The 21,112-nt window shown below is 44.3% G+C and overlaps 1 protein-coding gene across 11 annotated transcripts in view; it reads left to right on the forward strand.

The window, feature by feature from the left end:
• rbck1 (RanBP-type and C3HC4-type zinc finger containing 1) overlaps positions 1-20,778 on the forward strand; it is an 83,629-nt gene extending 62,851 nt beyond the window's left edge. For 8 of the 11 annotated variants that reach the window (XM_063041066.1, XM_063041068.1, XM_063041067.1 and 5 more), the window contains 6 exons: positions 108-268; positions 3,085-3,196; positions 4,293-4,472; positions 7,289-7,387; positions 15,513-15,656; positions 19,909-20,777. In XM_063041066.1, the coding sequence (XP_062897136.1) occupies positions 108-268; positions 3,085-3,196; positions 4,293-4,472; positions 7,289-7,387; positions 15,513-15,656; positions 19,909-19,989 (777 nt within the window). In that variant the 3' untranslated portion in view covers positions 19,990-20,777. Of the gene's footprint in view, positions 1-107; positions 269-3,084; positions 3,197-4,292; positions 4,473-7,288; positions 7,388-15,512; positions 15,657-19,908 lie in introns of all 11 variants that reach the window. The other 3 variants (XM_063041071.1, XM_063041069.1, XM_063041070.1) reach the window with 1 other exon arrangement.
• Positions 20,779-21,112: the final 334 nt, after the last annotated feature.

Below are 21,112 nucleotides of genomic sequence, written 5' to 3' on the forward strand. Positions count from 1 at the left end.
GTATACCTCTATCAAATCTCCCCTCGATCTCCTACACTCCAAAGAATAAAATCCTTACCTGTTCAACCTTCCCCTTTCCTTATAACTCAGTTATTTTTATTTCTCAGTCGATGGTTCTCGAGCGGCAGAAGAATTACCAGCAGATGTTGGAAACAGATGATCAAAACCTGGTCTCAGCAAGTGAGGAGTTTGATTGCCCAATTTGTTTCACTTCGTTGGAGCACGGGAAGGGAGTTACTCTTCGAGAGTGCCTACATTCCTTCTGCAAGTAAGAGAAACCTTCTGTTGCATTGTAAATCAGAGAGGGGTGTAAAAGGGCACAATACTGAACAGTGTGGCAGAGTACTTGGCTTTAAAATAACACCAATCTCTCTTGCAGTACAGCACACACAAAATTTAGAAGAATGCGGGGGGGGGGGTAGGGTGGAAATCTCACTGAAACCTACTGAATGTTGAAAGGATGTGAAAGGATAGGGAGAATACGTTTCCTATGGTGGGGTATCCAGAACTAGAGAGCACAGTGTCAAAATTGAGGGGCAACATTTTAAAACAGAGGTAGGGAGGATTTTTTTTTAGCCAGAAAGTAGTGAATCGGTGGTAGGCTGCGGTAGAGGCCAAGTACGTGGGTATATTTAAGACGGAAGTTGATCGTTTCCTGATCGGTCAGGGCATCAAAGGATATGGCGAGGAAAAAAAGTGTGTGGGGATGAGTGGGATCCAGGATCAGCCATGATGGAATGGCAGAGCAGACTCAATGGGCTGAATGGCCTAAATTGCTCATGTGTCTTAAGGTCTTAGTGTCACTTTATGTACAGATAATCATTTCTTGTATAAAGGCTAAGATAATGCATTTATATTTATTGTGTTTTTTATGCTGCAATGAATCGGGAGTAGCAATCATTTTCCTCTCTTTCACACTTATCTACTATCTAATTGACTAATGACAATAAACAGTCTTGTATCGTGAATTTGCCTACATTTGGCTCATATACCCCTTCTATCCGTGCACTTGTCTAAACAAACTTCTAGGAAGAGAGTCAGTCCCTCTCCCAGCACTAAGCACCAACATCGAAACGTGTAGAGAATTGACACCCTCACAGAGGCACTTTGTTGTTTTAGAAATCACTCTCTATCCTAAAAGCCTCCAACACTAATTTCATTGCCATTCTGATACTTTCTCAATCTGGTCATTTTATTAGGTACAGGAGTGGAATCTGGTGTGGTCTTCAAGGTTCGACGTGTTGTGCTTTCAGAGATGCTCTTCTGCACACCACTGTTGTAACGTGTGGTTACTTGAGTTACTGTCACCTTCCTGTCGGCTTGAACCAGGCTGACCATTCTCCTTTGACCTCTCTCAATAACAAGGTGTTTTCACCCACAGAACTGCTGCTCACTGGATGTTTTTTGTTTTTCACACCATTTTCTGTAAACTCTAGAGACAGCTGTATATGAAAATCCCAGGAGATCAGCAATTTCTGAGATACTCAAACCACCCCATCTGGCATCAACAATCAAAGACACTTAGATCACATTTCTTCCCCATTCCGAGGTTTAGGCTGAACAACAACTGAACCTCTTGACCATGTCTGTGTGCTTTTGCATTGAGTTGCTGCCACACGATTGGCTGATTTGCATTAACAAGCAGGTGTACAGGTGTACCTGATGAAGTGGCTGCTGAGAGGTAACTTTGGCCCTTCATCAGATGGGGGGTGGGAGAGAGAGAATGGTTCAGGGGGTTGCAAAGGGAGTTGCGTTAGGAAAGTTAAGAAATGGCGGGGGGGAGAGGCTGGAGTCTCACTAAGGTGAGAGAAGCCGCAAAGGGCAACCCATTGAAATGCAGAGGCAGGTGGGGGGTTGGAAGGGGAGAAGCAGAGGAGCACAATATATGCTTTGGCTGGGAGAAGGGATAAAAGCAGAAGTGGAGCATCCTGTCAGCTGCAGCAAGAGGCAAAACCCTGACAAAAGTGAAACATATTTATCTCACTCATCAACCCCCCCCCCCCCCACCGCCTTGGTGGGATTTGAACTTGTGTATTTTGATTATTGCTATGCTCCTGGAAACGAGAGAGAATCATAGGGCCCTACAGCACTGAAACAGGCCCTTCAGCCCTTCTAAGCCATGCCAAACTGTTATTCTGCATCATTCCATTGACCTACCCCTGGACCATAGCCCTTCATACTATGTACTTCTCTTTAATGTTGCAATCAAACCCACATCCACCACTTCTGCTGGCAGCTCGTTCTACACTCACACCACACTCTGAGTGCAGAAGTTCTCACTCGGGTTAACCTTAAATATTTCTCCTTTCCCCTTAACCTATGACCTCTAGTTCTTGTCTCACCCAGCCTCAGTGGAAAAAAGCCTACTTGCAGTTACCCTCTCTATACCCCTCATAATTTTGTATACCTCTATTGGATACTGCCATGGTAGCATAACAGTTAGCGTGACGCTATTACAGCTCTGGGCATCAAAGTTTAGAGTTCAATCCCAGCACCTTCTGTTAAGGAGTTTATAGTCCCCCCTGTGGAATGCATGGGTTTCCTCCAGGTGCTCAGATTTCCTCCCACAGTCCAAAGACCTACCAGGTAGTAGGTTGATCGGTCATTGTACATTGTCCCATGATTAGGCTAGGGTGAAATCGGGTCGCTGGTGGTGTGGCATGAAGGGCCGCAAGGGCCTATTCTGCACTGTATCCTGTGCCCTTCGAGCCATGCCACCCAGCAATCCCCAGATTGAATCCTGGCCTATTCATGAGACAATTTACAATGCCCACTTAACCTACCTGTCTGTAGGTTTTTGGACTGTGGGAGGAAACCGGAGCACCTGGAGGGGAATGTGTGAACTCCTTACTGGCAGCATTGGGAATTGAACCCACGTTGCTGGTACTGTAAACCATTGTGCTAACCGTTAAGCTACCATGCTGCCCTCCTGCACTCTGGGGAATAAAGTGCTAACCTATTCAGCCTTTCCCTATAACTTTCCCTAAACTTGATTCAGATCCTAATTCTGAGGGAGGAGGTTGGGAGTAGAAATGGTACAGGAAAAACAGTGAATTTTATTGACACCAATGTCACTACTTCCAGAGACTGCCTGAAGGGAACGATCCTGAACAGCACAGACGCTGATGTGACGTGTCCATTTATGAACGAGTATTACTCTTGCGATAGCAAGATCCTTGAACGCGAGATAAAATACGTGAGTTCTCTTCACCCTCCTACCTTGTGCTTTACCTCAAGAACAATCCAACCACCTCTGGTTTGGCAGCACGTGGGTTTGTTAATCGCCTCCTTTTTTGGCAAGAAGGGCCTAGGAAGGCAGGGACGTTCCTTGCCAACTCAGTGGCCTGCGTTTTGGTGAATAGAGCCAGTCCTGCTCTGCACCAGAAAGGAACTCAGAACAAAGGCCTCTTGGACCCAGGGTCCTGCGTGGCACCCTGAAACTTCTGGCAGATGCCAAAGCTTTGTCTCACTTCACCCACCCACCTCAACACTCAACTGATTCCACAGCCTATGGACTCACTCTCAAGGACTCTACAACTCATGCTCTCAGTAATATTTATTTACTTCTTGTAATTATTAGTTTTTTCTTTTTGCATTTGCACAGTTTTTCGCCTTTTGCACATTGGTTGTTCATCGGTCTTTTGTATGAAGTTTTTCATTGATTCTGTTGTTTTTCTTTGTATCTACCATGAATGCCCACAAGGAGAATCTCAAGGTTTTATATGGTGACTTTGATAATAAATTTACTTTGAACTATGAACTCAAAGGCGTGCTTTTAATTGGATTTGTGAGGCAGAGTACTAACACTAGCAACAACAGATTCTGTTTTACCCTGCGGCTTCTTTCTGAATCACAGGTTACCATCTTTTTTAAGTCCGTGGACCCCCACCGTTAACCAAGGGGTCTGTGCACCGACCCTAGGTTGAGAACCCCTGATCAAGGCTGTAAGTTCTGTGTCACTATTTTAAGTTAGTGGTGACACAGTAGCGTGGCAGTTGGCGTAATGTCGTTGTAGTGCCAGTGACCTGAGTTCAATTCTCGCCATTGCCTATAAGGAGTTTGTACATTCTCCCCATGACCGCGTGGGTTTCCTCCTGCATTCTAAAGATCTACGGTTTAGCCGGTTAGTTGATCACATGGGTGCAATTGGAAAGGACTCGGTAGGCTCCTATATCTTAATTGGGTGGCATGGACTTGTTGGGCAGGAAAGACCTGTTATTGTGCTGTATCTGTAAATAAAAAGAGAGCTGCCCTTCTGGTTCTAACTCTGCCTTTGATGTGTTTCTGCACAGCTCCTATCAGCGGGTGAGTATCGCAGCTACCTGGACAGAAGCTTAGCGATTGCCGAGAACTGCAGTGAGAACAGTTACCACTGCAAAACCCCAGACTGCAGGGGCTGGTGTATCTATGAAGACGACGTCAATGATTTTCACTGCCCCCTCTGTATGAAAAGTAACTGCCTGATCTGCAAGGTGGGTAGGACTTACACCAGAGGCTTTTCAGAAAGAAGCCAGAGCAATTAAAGAGTAGCTTTATTTCTCATGTGTACAGCAAAGGACATTGGTTTTTGCAGCTTATGGATCACTGACAGCTGGATTTCTCTCTCGACATAAAACCAAGTCAATTGAAGGTCTCAAGACCAAAACTGACAGTTAAAGAATTAGAATTGGTTTATTATTGTCATACGTACCGAGGTACAGTGAAAAGCTTGTCTCAGCTGCTGTTCGTACACAGTGCATCGAGGTAGTACAAGAGAAGACAATTGCAGAATGCAGAATAAAGTGTTACATTACAGAGCAAGTGCAGTGCAGGTAGGCAATAAGGTGTGAAGCTGTAACAAGGTAGATTGTGAAATCGAGTCCATTTTAGTCCACTATAAAGCCGTTCTCTTTTACATTTGTGTACTGGAAATTACATTAAACAATCTTGAATCTTATCATATTAGGGAACTGTTCAATAACAGCAGGGGGCGGGGTCCTTGAGGCTGCAAGTACATACTCTCAGGCTTTTGTATCTTCTACCCAATGGGGGAGAGGAGAAGGGAGAATGTCTGGGTTTGTGGGGGGGGGGGGTCTTTGATTTACTGAGAAGTGTAGACAGGGTCCATGGAGGGGAGGCTGGTTTCCATGATGTGCTGAGCTGTGTCCACTACTCTCTGCAGTTTCTTAATGGTCACAGGCAGAATAGTTTCCATACCAAGCTGTGATGCACCCAGATCAAATGCTTTCTATGGTGCATCAATAAAAATTGGTAAGTGTCAACACGGAAGAGCCGAAAATATTCAGCCTCCTGAGGAAGTAGTGGCACTGGTGAGCTTTCTTGGCCGTGGCTGGGCCTGGAGGCTACTGCTGACGTTAACTCCTGGGAACCTGAAGTTCTCAACTCTCGCAACATACAAATTTCAGTCAAGGTGATCGTCAGGTTTAAGATGGTGTTACTGAAGGTGGGTGACAGCTTACTGGTGGTCTTCAAAGCAAAGAATAGAACTAAATACTCTATTAATAACACTTTTTCTGTGGAAAGTTGTGGTAAATGGTCACCACAAAGAATGAAGAGGCGAGTGCAGGCGAAGCTGATCTAAGGGTGCGAGACGGAGTTGGAGCAAGGTCGAGGCTTGTTCAAAATGGAGTTGGAGAGAGTGGAGTGGAGTTGTTGCTAAACCAGGAACAAGGTTGGATCGATGGAAGTGCCAGGCAGATTTAGAAAAGTCGAGAGTGGGCTGGAATATGACAGTGGCCATGGGCTAGAACATGGCGCCTAGGCCCAGAGTGTATTGCTGCGGTGAGGCCCAGGTCTTAGTCTGGCGGATGACCTGGTGCTTGGGCAATTTAAACGCCAGGCCAGATGGACTGAAAAGGTAGGGTGTCGGGACTGGAGGTGGGAGCTTGGGCCTGTTCTGTTCTGTGACATTTTACCCCGCTTTCCTTGGCACCAAGGCTGTGCCATGCTCCAGCTGCTCCGGCATTGGTGTCTGTGAGCTCTGGGGTGATTTGCCCCACTGTCTGATGAACCCCTGACTGAGACTATGGGCCCACTGTAGCTGCTCTGGGCTTTGGGTTTGTGGTTCTTTCGAGTTTCTTGTTTTGTGGCTGCCTGTAAGCCGGCCAACCTCAAGGTTGCATAACTTATACATACTTTGATAATAAATGTACTTTGAATAGAGTTAAAGCGCGGGTCTAACTGTCGCACATTTAGCAAACAGGCATAACCAGTGGCTAGGGAGGCAAAGGGTATACTGGCCTTTATTGCAAGAGGTTCAATTCCTGCACTGTCCATATGGAGTTTGTACGTACTTCCCCTGACCAGTTTCTTCTCGCATTCCAGAAATAGGGAACCATTATTACAGTTGTACAGGATGCTGGTGAGACTTCACCTGGAGAACTGTGCTGTTCTGGTCCCCTTGTTGTGAAGTGGTACAGTGCCATTGGGTGCAGTTTAAAAAAAAATTCCCGGGGTTAAATCCTGGGATGAGAGCAGTGGCCTGTCACCAGTGTCTTAAGAAATTAGATCTATCTGATTTGGAGTTTAGGAGATCTTACTAAAACATGCAAGACCTTTAGGGGGCATGACAGGATTGATGCTGAGATTTTCCACTAGTTCAGAGAATCTCAAAGAAGAGGATATATATACCACCAAACTAGACGTGCCCAGGCATCATCCATGGTGAAGGTGGCGGAGTTTGTCATTGAAACATCGCTTATAATCAATACTTGTACCCGGCTGGAAGCCCAAGGAAAGTTTATTCATCACATACCCCAGGAAAACACTAGATCCTTTTTTTTAACACTGTGGCCACTGTACACCTGCTCGTTAATACAAATATCTTATCAGTCAATCAATATGGCAGCAATTCAATGCACCAAAGCATGCAGGAATGGTCAAGAGGTACATTTGTTCAGGCCAGACATCATCATGGGGAAGAAATATGATCTTTGACAGAGTGGTTAGAGTATCTTAGAAACGGCTGATCTGGGGTTCTCACGCACAACAGTCTCTAGAGTTTACAGAGAATGTTGTGAAAAACAAAAAGAGCTTCCAGTGAGCAGTGGTTCTGTCGGCGAAAACGCCTTGTTAATGACAGAGGTCAGAGGAGAAAGGCTAGACTGGAAGGCAACATTGCTTGTTTGTATGTTTCGTTGTGTGCAGTTTTTCATTGATTCTGTTATGTTCTTTATCAAAAATGTATGGGTTAGTAGGTTATTTAGTGACATGGTTGTAATTGGTCAGGGCAGTCTCTTCGGTTACTGTGCTGTATCCCTAACAATATCTCTTCTGCTTATTTACATAGGCTATACATGAAGGGGTAAATTGCAAGGAATACCAAGACAACCTCAGAATTCAAGCTGAAATTAATGAAGCTGCAAAACAAACTGCGGAGATGCTCAAGGTAATGCATCTATCATTTCAAGGTCATTTCCTGACTTAAGGATTATTATTTTTTTAAAAGCTTTGAGTCCCCAGATTCATTGATTAAAGGTGAGTAGGGGAAAATGTTCTCAGCTCAGACAAAATGTGAGGTTCTCTGTTGGTCAGGGTAGACCATACTTGTATCTTAGCAGTCTACATGATATGCAAGCTGGGGGAGTGTGATATGGAGAGCAACCTGTTCTCTATGCAGCAGGTCCCCTCTCTCCATGCAGCTGACGAATCCGAAGGAACGGCAGAGATCAATACAGTTTGGTACCAGTGGCATTGCAGGGGTTGCCAGTCAGTGTTGAACTCAACATAGGACTGCCTTAGGGACTCCAGCTTTGGATTTTTCCTCAGGGTTTACTCCCAAAACCTTCCCCGTGAGTGGGTACAGCCACAGGGCAGCAGAGGTTTGAGATTGGAGTTTTCCTTCACCTAGGTGAGCTGCCAACCACAGCTGATGAGCCCCATCTGCCCAAAGTGACTGGTTTTAAGGCACCAGTAAACCGCCTTTGCCCCTTCTCAAACAAAAGGTTACACTGGGCCTATTAGCTAAGCTGCACGTGAAGGCCGGGAGCTGGACTTGGTTGTCAGAAGTTATGTGAGACACACACCATAGGGAGCACGTAATAGGTAGAGGGAGCTTATCTCTGCTAATCCCCACTAACCCCTTAAAGGGCCACTTAGACAAAAAAAAAGTTGCAATTGTATGGCACCTGTTAACGTTATAAAATCTCTGAAAGGTACCTTATCAAATAAAATTGGATTGAGATTACATGTTGAAATGTTTAGCCTACATGTCTACGAGTACACCATTTTGTGTTTCATCCACCTCGTCACATTTCGTTTCTTGTTTCCAGCTTCTTTTGTCCCATGAATTTTAGCTTGTATGTGAAGATACGTCCACGATGTAGAGGGCAGGACTAATAGTCCAGTGATGTTCAAAGTAAATTAGATATATGGGTCCAGTGAGATGGAGGAACTGAGCGAAATACATGTTAGTAGGGAAGTGGTGTTAGGTAAATTGAAGGGATTGAAGGCAGATAAATCCCCAGGGCCAGATGGTCTGCATCCCAGAGTGCTTAAGGAAGTGGCCCAAGAAATAGTGGATGCATTAGTGATAATTTTTCAAAACTCGTTAGATTCTGGACTAGTTCCTGAGGATTGGAGGGTGGCTAATGTAACCCCACTTTTTAAAAAAGGAGGGAGAGAGAAACCGGGGAATTATAGGCCGGTTAGCCTAACGTCGGTGGTGGGGAAACTGCTGGAGTCAGTTATCAAGGATGTGATAACAGCACATTTGGAAAGCGGTGAAATGATCGGACAAAGTCAGCATGGATTTGTGAAAGGAAAATCATGTCTGACGAATCTCATAGAATTTTTTGAGGATGTAACTAGTAGAGTGGATAGGGGAGAACCAGTGGATGTGGTATATTTGGATTTTCAAAAGGCTTTTGACAAGGTCCCACATAGGAGATTAGTGTGCAAACTTAAAGCACACGGTATTGGGGGTAAGGTATTGGTGTGGGTGGAGAATTGGTTAGCAGACAGGAAGCAAAGAGTGGGAATAAACGGGACCTTTTCAGAATGGCAGGCGGTGACTAGTGGGGTACCGCAAGGCTCAGTGCTGGGACCCCAGTTGTTTACAATATATATTAATGACTTGGATGAGGGAATTAAATGCAGCATCTCCAAGTTTGCGGATGACACGAAGCTGGGTGGCAGTGTTAGCAGTGAGGAGGATGCTAAGAGGATGCAGGGTGACTTGGATAGGTTGGGTGAGTGGGCAAACTCATGGCAGATGCAATTTAATGTGGATAAATGTGAAGTTATCCACTTTGGTGGCAAAAATAGGAAAACAGATTATTATCTGAATGGTGGCCGATTAGGAAAAGGGGAGGTGCAACGAGACCTGGGTGTCATTATACACCAGTCATTGAAAGTGGGCATGCAGGTACAGCAGGCGGTGAAAAAGGCGAACGGTATGCTGGCATTTATAGCGAGAGGATTCGAGTACAGGAGCAGGGAGGTACTACTGCAGTTGTACAAGGCCTTGGTGAGACCACACCTGGAGTATTGTGTGCAGTTTTGGTCCCCTAATCTGAGGAAAGACATCTTTGCCATAGAGGGAGTACAAAGAAGGTTCACCAGATTGATTCCTGGGATGGCAGGTCTTTCATATGAAGAAAGACTGGATGAACTGGGCTTGTACTCGTTGGAATTTAGAAGATTGAGGGGGGATCTGATTGAAACGTATAAGATCCTAAAGGGATTGGACAGGCTAGATGCAGGAAGATTGTTCCCGATGTTGGGGAGGTCTAGAACGAGGGGTCACAGTTTGAGGATAGAGGGGAAGCCTTTTAGGACCGAGGTTAGGAAAAACTTCTTCACACAGAGAGTGGTGAATCTGTGGAATTCTCTGCCACAGCAAACTGTTGAGGCCAGTTCATTAGCTATGTTTAAAAGGAAGTTAGATATGGCCCTTGTGGCTACAGGGGTCAGGGGGTATGGAGGGAAGGCTGGGTTCTGAGTTGGATGATCAGCCATGATCATAATAAATGGCGGTGCAGGCTCGAAGGGCCGAATGGCCTACTCCTGCACCTATTTTCTATGTTTCTATGTTTCTATGTTTCTATATGCTACCCTGAGATTCATTTTCTTGCGGGTATTCACAGTCAATGCAAAGAAACATAATAGAATCAATGAAAGACGGCACACACGACGGACAAAACAATCTGTGTGCAAAAGACAATAAATGTGCAAATACAGAAAGGAAATAAATAAGCGATTAATATTGAGAACATGAGGTGAAGAGTCCTTGAAAGTGAGTCCATTGTTTTTTGGGACAGTTCAGTGATGGGGCAAGTGAAGTTATCCCTCTGGTTCAAGAGCCTGATGGTTGAGGGTTAGTAACTGTTCCTGAACCTGGCAGTGTGAGTCCTGAGGCTCCTGAACCTCCTTCCTGATGGCAGCAGCGAGAAGAGAGCATGACCTGGGTGGTGGGGGTTTCTGATGAAGGATGCTGCTTTCCTGCAACAACACTCAGTATAGATATGCTCAATGGTGATGGACTAGGCTGTATCCACTACTTTTTGTAGGATTTTCCATTCAAGGGCATTGGTGTTTCCATACCAGGTTGTGATGCAGCCAGTCAACATACTCTCCATCATACATCTATAGAAGTTAGACTAAGTTTTCAATGACATGCTGAATCCTCGCAGATTCCTAAGGAAGAAGAGGCGCTGCCATGCTTTCTTCGTAATTGCTCTTGCATGGTGGGCCTGAGACAGGTGTTCTGAAATGATAACACCAAGGAATTTAAAGTTGCTAACCCTCTCTACCTGTGATCCTCCAATGAAGACTGGCTCATGGATCTCTGGTTTCCTCATGAAGGCAATAATGTCAGCAAGACCAAGGAGTGGATTGAGTGAGGGGTTGTTGTTGTGGCACCACTCAGCCAGATTTTCAGTCTCCATCCTATATGCTGGTTCATCACCACCTTTGATTCGGCCTACGTAGGCCAGTGGTATCATCAGCAAACTTGAAGTATAGAGCGAGTAGAGCAGGGGGCTCTGCTCAGGCTTCTGGTGACCTGTGCTGACGGAGATCGTAGAGGAGATGTTGCCAATCTGAACAGACTGGGGTCTGCAAGTGAGGAGATTGAGAATCTTATTGCACAAGGAGGTCTCGGAGCATATGGATTAGTTTTGAAGGGGGGGTGGTAACCAATGATTCTGACCTGCTGTAGAATCCCAGTTATAATTGGAGTGATAATAGCAACTGTATCTTTAGTTATTGAGCTGCTAGGCTCCTGTTTTCTAAACCCTTCTCCTCCTGAGACACCACAGAACTTGGTGTTAATCTGATTTTCAGTAATGTATTTGTACCTTGCTGTGAAATTTTCTTTTGCCTTCCTCTGGAAGCAATGTAGGAACATGGAACACTACAGCACAGTACAGGCCCTTCGGCCCATAATGTTGTACCCACCTTTTAATCTACTCTAAGGTCAACCTAACCCTTCCCTCACACCTAGTCCTCCATTTTTCTATGATCTCTGTGCCTATCTAAGACTCCCTTAATGTATCTGCCTCCAGCACCTTTAGCAGCATATTCCATATGCTCAGCACTGTTTTCTGTGTAAGAAAAAAAAGTCCTACCTCTGACATTTCCCCCCCCCCCGTACTTTCTTCAAATCACCTTAAAATCATGCCCCATTTCCGCCTTGGGGAAAAGTCTGGCTAGCCACTTGATCTATGCCTCTTATCGTCATACCCCATTAAAACGATGCTGATGTTGGATATTGTTGCATTGGGAGTTCCGGCTGTTCTTAGGAATTGATTCCTTTTCCTTACCCTTGTTGTCTTTTACAACACACAACACCATTCAGCCCAGTTAGTCTACACCAGTTGTCAATAACCCCATGAGTCCCATTCCCTCACTTATTTCCTTTAATCTTTTCTCTGTCACATAACATGAACTTCCTACCACCCAATTTATCCAAAGTTTCAATATACATGTGACAAATAAATGTACTCTTTATAATTACCAGCTGCCAGATAATCCATAAAGCCACACGCCTTTGGGACATGGAGGGAAGCCCACAGGGTCTCGGGGAAAATGTGTACATTCTACCCAGACAACACTGGAGCTTTGCTGCAGCAGAGAAAATGTGTGGAGAAAGCTCGGTTGTGGTCCTCAGCTGAGGATCGTTACCGATCACGAAGCAATGCTGTCTGAAATTCTGTCCATTAGGCACTTGGCTCTTAGTCGGGTCACTGTGTGCTAAGGTCAGGAGGGAGGTTCCCAACATAGAGCAATCCAGCCAAGACCTCAATGTGGAGCTGGAGAAAGATGACACGTTATAATGGCAATGAAAGGTACCCAATTGTCTTATTTCCATGCCACTGGACCCTGACCTGGAACTGGAAAATTGCCTTTAAGGCTCCTGAACCAACTTAACTCACTTCAACACTGAACTTGTTCCACAACCTATGGCCTCATTTTCAAGAACTACACAACTCGTGTTCTCTATTATTTATCATAGATTTTTTTGAATTGGCAGAGTTTGTCATATTTGCACACTAGTTGTTTGTCTGGCTTTGTGTAGTTTATCAATGATTCCATTGCATTTCTTTGTTCTATGAATGCCTGCAAGAAAATGAATCTCAGTATTATGTGGTGATTTGCACTCAGTGCCACTTCATTAGATGCATCTGTACACTTGCTCATTTATGCAACTATCTAGTCAGCCAATCAAGTGGCAGCAACTCGATGCATAAAAGCATGGTCTGTGGAATTCTCTGCCACAGGAAACAGTTGAGGCCAGTTCATTGGCTATATTTAAGAGGGAGTTAGATAAAGCTCTTGTGGCTAAAGGGATCAGGGGGTATGGAGGGAAGGCTGGGGTGGGGTTCTGAGTTGGGTGATCGGCCATGATCATACTGAATGGCGGTGCAGGCTCGAAGGGCCCAGTGGCCTACTCCTGCACCTATTTTCTATGTTTCTAAGAGATTCAATTGTTTTTGAGACCAAAAGTCAGAATGGGGAAGAAATGTGATCTAAGTGACTTTGACCGTGGAATGATTGTTGGTGCCAGATGAGGTGGGATTTTCATGGACAATAGTCTCTAAGGTTTACAGAGAATGGTGTGGAAAGACAAAAAAAAACATCCAGTGAGCAGCATTTCTGTAGGTGAAAATGTCTTGTTAATGAGAGAGTTCAGAGGAGATTGGCCAGACTGGTTCAAACAAACAGGAAGGTGACAGTAACTGAAATAACCACATGTTATAACAGTGGTGTGCAGAAGAACATCTCTGAACACACCTTGAAGTGGATGTGCTACAGGTCGGATACAGGCTGAATCAAGGCGGCAAAGTCTAACGCATATCGAGGCAGTTGAACCTGATGTTTGGATGCAGACTTAAATGCTGTGCTGGATGGTGAAGGTCGGTTACAGGACGTATGGAGGCAGCGGGGCCCTGGCTCCGGAGCGTATCAAGGCGGGTGAACCCTATGTTTGGGTGTTGATTTAGGCACTGGGCCAGATTGAAAATGTCAGGGTGTTGGGGCCCAAGGTGAGGGACAGGCCAGTTCAGGTTACTGCTCCGCAACGTTTATCCAGCTCAGCACTGAACTATGGCACTCGCTTTGAGGATTTCAATTCAAAATGCTACTTGCTTGTGGTTATTGATTCTATGATGTGTTCTTTTCTCTGCACATTGAGTGTTCGACGGTCTTTTTTTATATGGGTCCTTTAGGGTTTGTTTTTGTTTCGTGCCTGCCTGTTAGGAGAAATCTCAAGGCTGTATAATGTATAATAAATCTACTTTGAGCAGAAGACCAGTGACGGGAGGTACCTAATAAAAAGTGGCCACTGAGTGTATGTGTACTTTGTCTAAAATGATACAGGGACAAGATCCAGACACAACTCTCCACCAATAACACATGATGGCAAGGTCTGCACACCATCGCAGACTTAAAAGCTAAATGTAGTGGTGTTTACAACATCGCTGCCTCTCTCCCAGATGAGCTAAACCTCTTTTAAGCTCAGTTCGATGTCGCCAACACTGACCCCTGAGGTGAGCCCCCGAAGTGACCTGCACTTTGGTCATCCCTGAGGCTGAAGTACGCGGGTGTTCCCAACGAGTGGACATTCGCAAAGCTGCGGGACCGGACAGCGTCCCAGGGCGGATACTCAGATGTGTTTACTCAGGTGTGTTTACAGACATTTTTGATCTCTCCCTCTCCCAGTGTAGAGTGCCCTCTTGCTTCAAAATATCCACCATTGTTCCTGTACCTTTAAAGATCAAGGTAACATGTCTGAACAACTGGCGTCCTGTCGCATTCACCTCAATAATATGCAAACGCTTTGAGAGGCTGGTCAATGGCGACACCTACAGCATGCTGCCACCCACACTGGACTCCCTACAATTCACCTACTGACACAACCGGTCGACAAATGATGCAATAGCCACAGCTCTACACACCGTCCTTGCACATCTGGTGAAAAAGGATGTTTATGTGAGAATGCTGTTCTTGGACTACAGTTCAGCATCCAACACCATAATTCCATCCAGGCTCGACAAAAAGCTCAGAGACCTCGGCCTTCACCCTGCCTTGTGTAGCTGGATCCTGGACTTCCTGTCAGATCGCCAGTGGGCTCCCTCACCTCTGCCCCTCAGGGCTGTGTTCTAAGCCCCCTCCGTTATTCTCTGTACACCCATGACTATGTTGCCACCCACAGCTCCAATCTGCTAATTAAATTTGCTGGTGACACTACATTGATTGGCCTAATCTCAAATAATAATGAGGCAGCCTACAGCGAAGTCATCATCACCCTGACACAGTGGGTCAAGAAAACCTCTCCCTCAGTGTCGCAAAAACAAAGGAGCTGCTTGTGGATTATGGGAGAAATGGAGACAGTCTAACCCCTATTGACATCAATCGATCTTGGGTCGAGAGGGTGAACAGCTTTAAGTTCCTTGGCATACACATCACCGAGGATCTCACATGGTCTGTACCTACCGGCTGTGTGGTGAAAAAAGCCCAATAGTGCCTCTTTCACCTCAGACAGTTGAAGAAGTGTGAGTTCCCAAACCATAGGAACTTTCTACAGGCGTGCAATTGAGAGCGTCCTGACTGGCTGCATCACTGCTTGGTTTGGGAACTGTACTTCCCTCAATCACAGGACTCTGCGAGAGTACAGACAGCCCAGCACATCTGTAGTTGTGAACTTGCTGCTATTCAGGACGTTTACAAAGACAGGTGTGTAGAAAGGGCCCGAAGGATCATTGGGGACCCGAGTCACCTCAACCACATTGTTTCAGCTGCTACTATCCAGGAAACGGTACCGCAGCCAAGACCAACAGGCTCCGGGACAGCTTCTTCCAGCAGGCCACCAGACTAATTAATTCATACTGATGTTATATTGACTGTCCTGTTGTACATACTATTTATTATAAATTGCATATTTAAATGGAGACATAACGTAAAGATTTTTACTCCTCATGATATGAAAGATGTAAGTAATAGTCAATTCAATTCAAACATGAATTCAGATTGAATCATTTGACTGGTCATACATTGTCATTATTTCCTTACAGAGACTTCTGGATCAGGGGGAGGCTATGAATTGTCCTAAATGCAAAATTGTACTGCAGAAGAAGGATGGATGTGACTGGATACGCTGCAGTATGTGCAAAACAGAAATCTGCTGGGTGACAAAAGGACCTCGCTGGGGACCTCTGGTACAATGTCAATATTTTTAAACAAAATTTAGCTATAATCTATTTCAGAAACTACATGTCAACATCTTCCTAACTTCCTTCATTTAACATGAAGCCAACAAAAGATGAAAACAAGGCCTCATCTTTCTTAATACTGTCAAGTACACACCCAGTGCTCTCTTTAGAAGGATGGGGGATCTCATAGAAACCTACCAGTGGGAGGGTCAAATTCTGAGGGCACAGCCCCATAATAACAGGATGTCCCTTTACTATAAGACCTTAAGATACAAGAGCAGAACTAGGCCACTCGGCCCATCAAGTCTGCCCCATCATTTCAACATGACCAATCCATTTTTTTCCTCTCGGCCCTAATCTCCTGCCTCCCCCCACCAAATCCCCGTATCCCTTCATGCCCTGACCAATCACAAATCTATTAACCTCTGCCTTACTTGACCTCCAGAGCTGCCTATGTTAACAAATTCCACAGATTCACCACTCTCTGGCTAAAGAAATTCCTCCTCATCTCCATTCTAAAAGAATGACTCCCTATTCTGAGGCTCCATCCTCTGGTCTTAAGACGCTCCCACCATATGAAATATCCTCTCCACATCCACTCTGACAAGGCCTTTCACCATTCGATGGGTTTTAATTAGGTCACCCCTCAAATTTTTCTGAATTCCAGTGAATTCAGGCCCAGTGCCATCAAATGCTCTTCATGTGACAAGCTGCTTAATCCTGGAATCATTTTCGTGAACCTCTTTTGAACCCTCTCCAGTTCCAGCACATCCTTTCCAAGATAAGGGGCCCAGAACTGCACACAATACTTTAAAAAGCACTGGTGAGGCCTCTTTTGAAGTCTCAATATAACATTCTTGCTTTTATATTATAGCCTTCTTGAAATGAATGCTAATATTGCATTTGCCTTCCTCACCACTAACTCAACCTGCAAATTAACCTTTCAGGAATCCTGCACAAGGACTCCCAAATCCCTTTGCACCTCAGTTTTTTTTGTGTTTTCTCTCCATTTAGAACTTAGTCAAACCTTTAATTTCTTCTACCAAAGTATATGAACATACACTTCCCGACAGTTTTCCATCATCTACTTCTTTGCTCATTCTCCTAATCTAAGTCCTTCTGTAGCCTCTCTATTTCCTCAAAACTACCTGTGCTATTTTCGTATTGTCTGCAAACTTTGCAACAAAGTCATCAGTTCTATCATTCAAATCATTGATACACAACGTAAAAAGAATCAATCCCAACACAGATCCCTGTGAAACACCACTAGTCACTGGCAGCCAGCCAGAAAAGGCCCTCTTCATTCCCACTCTTTGCCTCTTGCCAATCAGCCACTGCTTTATCCATGCTAGAATCTTTCTTGTAATACCACAGGCTTGTAGCTTATTAAGCAGCCTCGCATAGAACCATAGAAACTACAGCACAGAATAGGCCTTTTGGCCCTTCTTGGCTGCACCGAACCATTTTCTGCCTAGTCCCACTGACCTGCACACGGACCATATCCCTCCATACACCTCCCATCCATGTATCTGTCCAATTATTCTTAAATGTTAAAAAAAGAACCCGCATTTACCACCTCATCTGGCAGCTCATTCCATACTCCCACCACTCTGTGTGAAGAAGCCCCCCCAATGTTCCCTTTCAACTTTTCCCCCCTCACCCTTAACCCATGTCCTCTGGTTTTTTTCTCCCCTTGCCTCAGTGGAAAAAGTCTGCTTGCATTCACTCTATCTATACCCATCATAATTTTATATACCTCTATCAAATCTCCCCTCATTCTTCTACGCTCCAGGGAATAAAGTCCTAACCTATTCAACCTTTCTCTGTAACTGAGTTTCTCAAGTCCCGGCAACAACCTTGTAAACCTTCTCTGCACTCTTTCAACCTTATTTATATCCTTCCTGTAATTTGGTGACCAAAACTGAACACAATACTCCAGATTCGGCCTCACCAATGCCTTATACAACCTCATCATAACATTCCAGCTCTTATACTCAATACTTCGATTAATAAAGGCCAATGTACCAAAAGCTCTCTTTACGACCCTATCTACCTGTGACGCCACTTTTAGGGAATTTTGTATCTGTATTCCCAGATCCCTCTGTTCCACTGCACTCCTCAGTGCTTTACCATTAACCCTGTCTGTTCTACCTAGGTTTGTCCTTCCAACGTGCAATACCTCACACTTGTCTGCATTAAACTCCATCTGCCATTTTTCAGCCCATTTTTCTAGCTGGTCCAAGTCCCTCTGCAGGCTCTGAAAACCTTCCTCGCTGTCTACTACACCTCCAATCTTTGTATCATCAGCAAATTTGCTGATCCAATTTACCACATTATCATCCAGATCATTGATATAGATGACAAATAACAATGGACCCAGCACTCATCCCTGTGGCACACCACTAGTCACAGGCCTCCACTCGGAGAAGCAATTCTCTACTACTACTCTTTGGCTTCTTCCATTGAGCCAATGTCTGATCCAATTTACCATCTCTCCATGTATACCTAGCGACTGAATTTTCTTAACTAACCTCCCATGCGGGACCTTGTCAAAGGCCTTACTGAAGTCCATGTAGACAATATCCACTGCCTTCCCTTCATCCACTTTCCTGGTAACCTCCTCGAAAAACTCCAATAGATTGGTCAAACATGACCTGCCACGCACAAAACCATGTTGACTCTCCCTAATAAGTCCCTGTCTATCCAAATGTTTGTAGATTCTGTCTGTTAGTGCATGTGGCACTTTGTCAAAGGCCTTCTGAAAATCCAAGTACAACAGATTCTCCTTTGTCTATCCTGCTTGTTATTTCTTAAGAAAATTCTAACAGATTTGTACAGCAAGCTACAGGAATTCTGCAGATGCTGGAAATTCAAGCAACACACATCAAAGTTGCTGGTGAACGCAGCTGGCCAGGCAGCATCTCTAGGAAGAGGTGCAGTCGACGTTTCAGGCCGAGACCCTTCGTCAGGACTAACTGAAGGGTCTCGGCCTGAAACGTCGACTGCACCTCTTCCTAGAGATGCTGCCTGGCCTGCTGCATTCACCAGCAACTTTGATGTACAGCAAGCTGTATTTTCAGCAATTTTCCAGTCTTCTGGAACCATTCCAGAATCTAGTAGTTCTTGAAAGATCATTACTAATACTTACATAATCTCGTCAGCCACCTTTTTCAGAACCCTGGAGTGTACACCTTCTGGTCCAGGTGACTTGTCTACCTTAGGACTTTTCAGTTTCCCAAGAACCTTCTCTTCAGTAATAGTAACTTCACACACTTAATACCCCCTGACACCTGGAACTTCCACCATACTCCTAGTGTCTTCCACAGTGAACACTGATGCAAAATACTAAGTTTGTCCACCATTTCCTTGTTTCTCCCCCCCCCCACTACCTCTCCAGCATAATTTTCCAATAGTCCGATAACCACACTCGCCTCTTTTACACTTCCTGTATCTGAAAAAAAATTTTATATCCTCTTTAATATTATTGGCTAGCTTACTTTCATATTCCATCTTTCCCTTAATGACTTTTTAAATTGCCTTCTATACATATTTAAAAGCTTCCTAATCATCTAACTTTCCACTAATTTTTGCTTTATTATATGCCCTTTCTTTGGCTTTGAATTCCTTTGGTTATGTCATCTTGCCTTTAGAATACTACTTCCTCTTTGGTACGTGTATATCCCATGCCTTCCAAATTGCTTCCAGAAATTTCAGCCATTGGTGCTCTGTCACTGTTTTTTCCAAACAAATTTACAACTGAGATGAAGAGGAATTTCTTCAGAGGGTGAAGAATCTGTGGGACTCCCTCCACAGTCCTCTGTGGCAAAGTCATTGGGTGTACTTAAGGCTTATATTGATAGGTTCTTGATGCTAAAGGGTCCCAGAGAGAAAGTGGGAAAATAGAGTTTAAAAACAGTCTTAAATACAAGATATTCTGCAGATGCTGGAAATCTGAGCAAATCATGGAAAATGCTAGAGGAACTCAGAAGGCCAGGCAACACTTATGGGGGGAAAAAATAATGATTGAATGGCGGAGAAAACTTGGTTGGCCAAATAGCCTTATTCTGATCCTAGATCTTACAGGAAGAATATTTCCTAATTTAATTCATCTCTAGAACATTTCCTAATTTAGTCAAACATTAAGAAACAGAAGAATAAGCATTCCACATCTTGGGCTTGTGCTTTATGACTAAGTATTTATACTTTGATTTTATTTAGTTTGTATGTAGGTTTAATTTATTTTTCTCATTTGCTTCAGGGGGCTGGTGACATCAGTGGAGGATGCCGTTGCCGTGTCAATGGTGTACCATGTCATCCCAAATGCCAGAACTGCCACTGATTCCCTGTGTACTAAATGCCACACCAATGTACCCGAGACTAGATTCTGCTGGACAAGTATCCTCAGCTCTGAAGGAAATTAAAACCATGGCAACATTCTAATTTGTTGGAATCCAGATAAACGCAAGTCTAATTTGAAAGTACTGGCTTCGATATTTTGGGGGAGAAAACCTTTTACTGCATCCGAATAATTATAACTAAGGATTTCCAAAGCATTATTTTCTTATATCTCTGTAACTGACTGAAGCATCTCATACAAATGCAGTGGCAGAGGTCGGGGAAGAACATGGAGCACAGTGACATTCCCAGCCACTTGTACTAAAGCTGAACGACTGGCACCATGAACTAGATACTGAACTTGTGAAGAGTTATCACTGTCCACCAGGAGCAGAGTGCAAATTAAACAGGGATGCACAGGATGAAGCATCTTGCCATTAGTAGCTAAGATTCAAAGTGAGATGAGGTGGAGGCAATGTATACTGCCAGTTCCCAAGCGCCAAGTTGGTGACCTTGTAGTTGGGAGTTAAGGAATTCAATTATAATAATGTATTATATTTTAAAAAAAGCAAGGTGATTGGTCAGTTTCATTCCTTTAAATCGTGGGAAAAGTAAGTAAGTCCCAAGAATGGAGTTAACATGCTTTTGTGGAAACTCTAGAAATGTACCAAGTCATGGAAGGCACAAAGCTGAGATTCAGCACACATTTAAAAATGGATTTTCCTGTTTCTGTCATTCTAATTCACTTCTGAACATGTATAATTCCAATCTAATAAAGAAACTCTGAAATGCACTTAAAATATCTATTCCCATTCATCCACCAACCTTTCCCTGATAACTGCAGCAAATAACATTTTCATGGATTTCCATAGTTCCTCAGGTATTTGATTATCATGGTAGAATATAGGTAGCATGGTAGTGTGGCGATTAGCATGATGTTTTACAGGCCAACAAACTGGGTTCAATCCCTGCCGATGTCTGTAAGGCGTTCGCATGTTCTCCCTGTGACCACGTTTGCTCTGGTTTCCTACCACATTACTAAGACTTACCAGTTCATAAGTTAATTGGTCATCGTAAATGGTCATATGGTTAGGCTAGGATGAAGTAGGTGGGTTGACGGCTTGTTC

The sequence above is a fragment of the Mobula hypostoma genome, chromosome 2 (assembly GCF_963921235.1).
Source record: "Mobula hypostoma chromosome 2, sMobHyp1.1, whole genome shotgun sequence".
NCBI lineage: Eukaryota > Metazoa > Chordata > Chondrichthyes > Myliobatiformes > Myliobatidae > Mobula > Mobula hypostoma.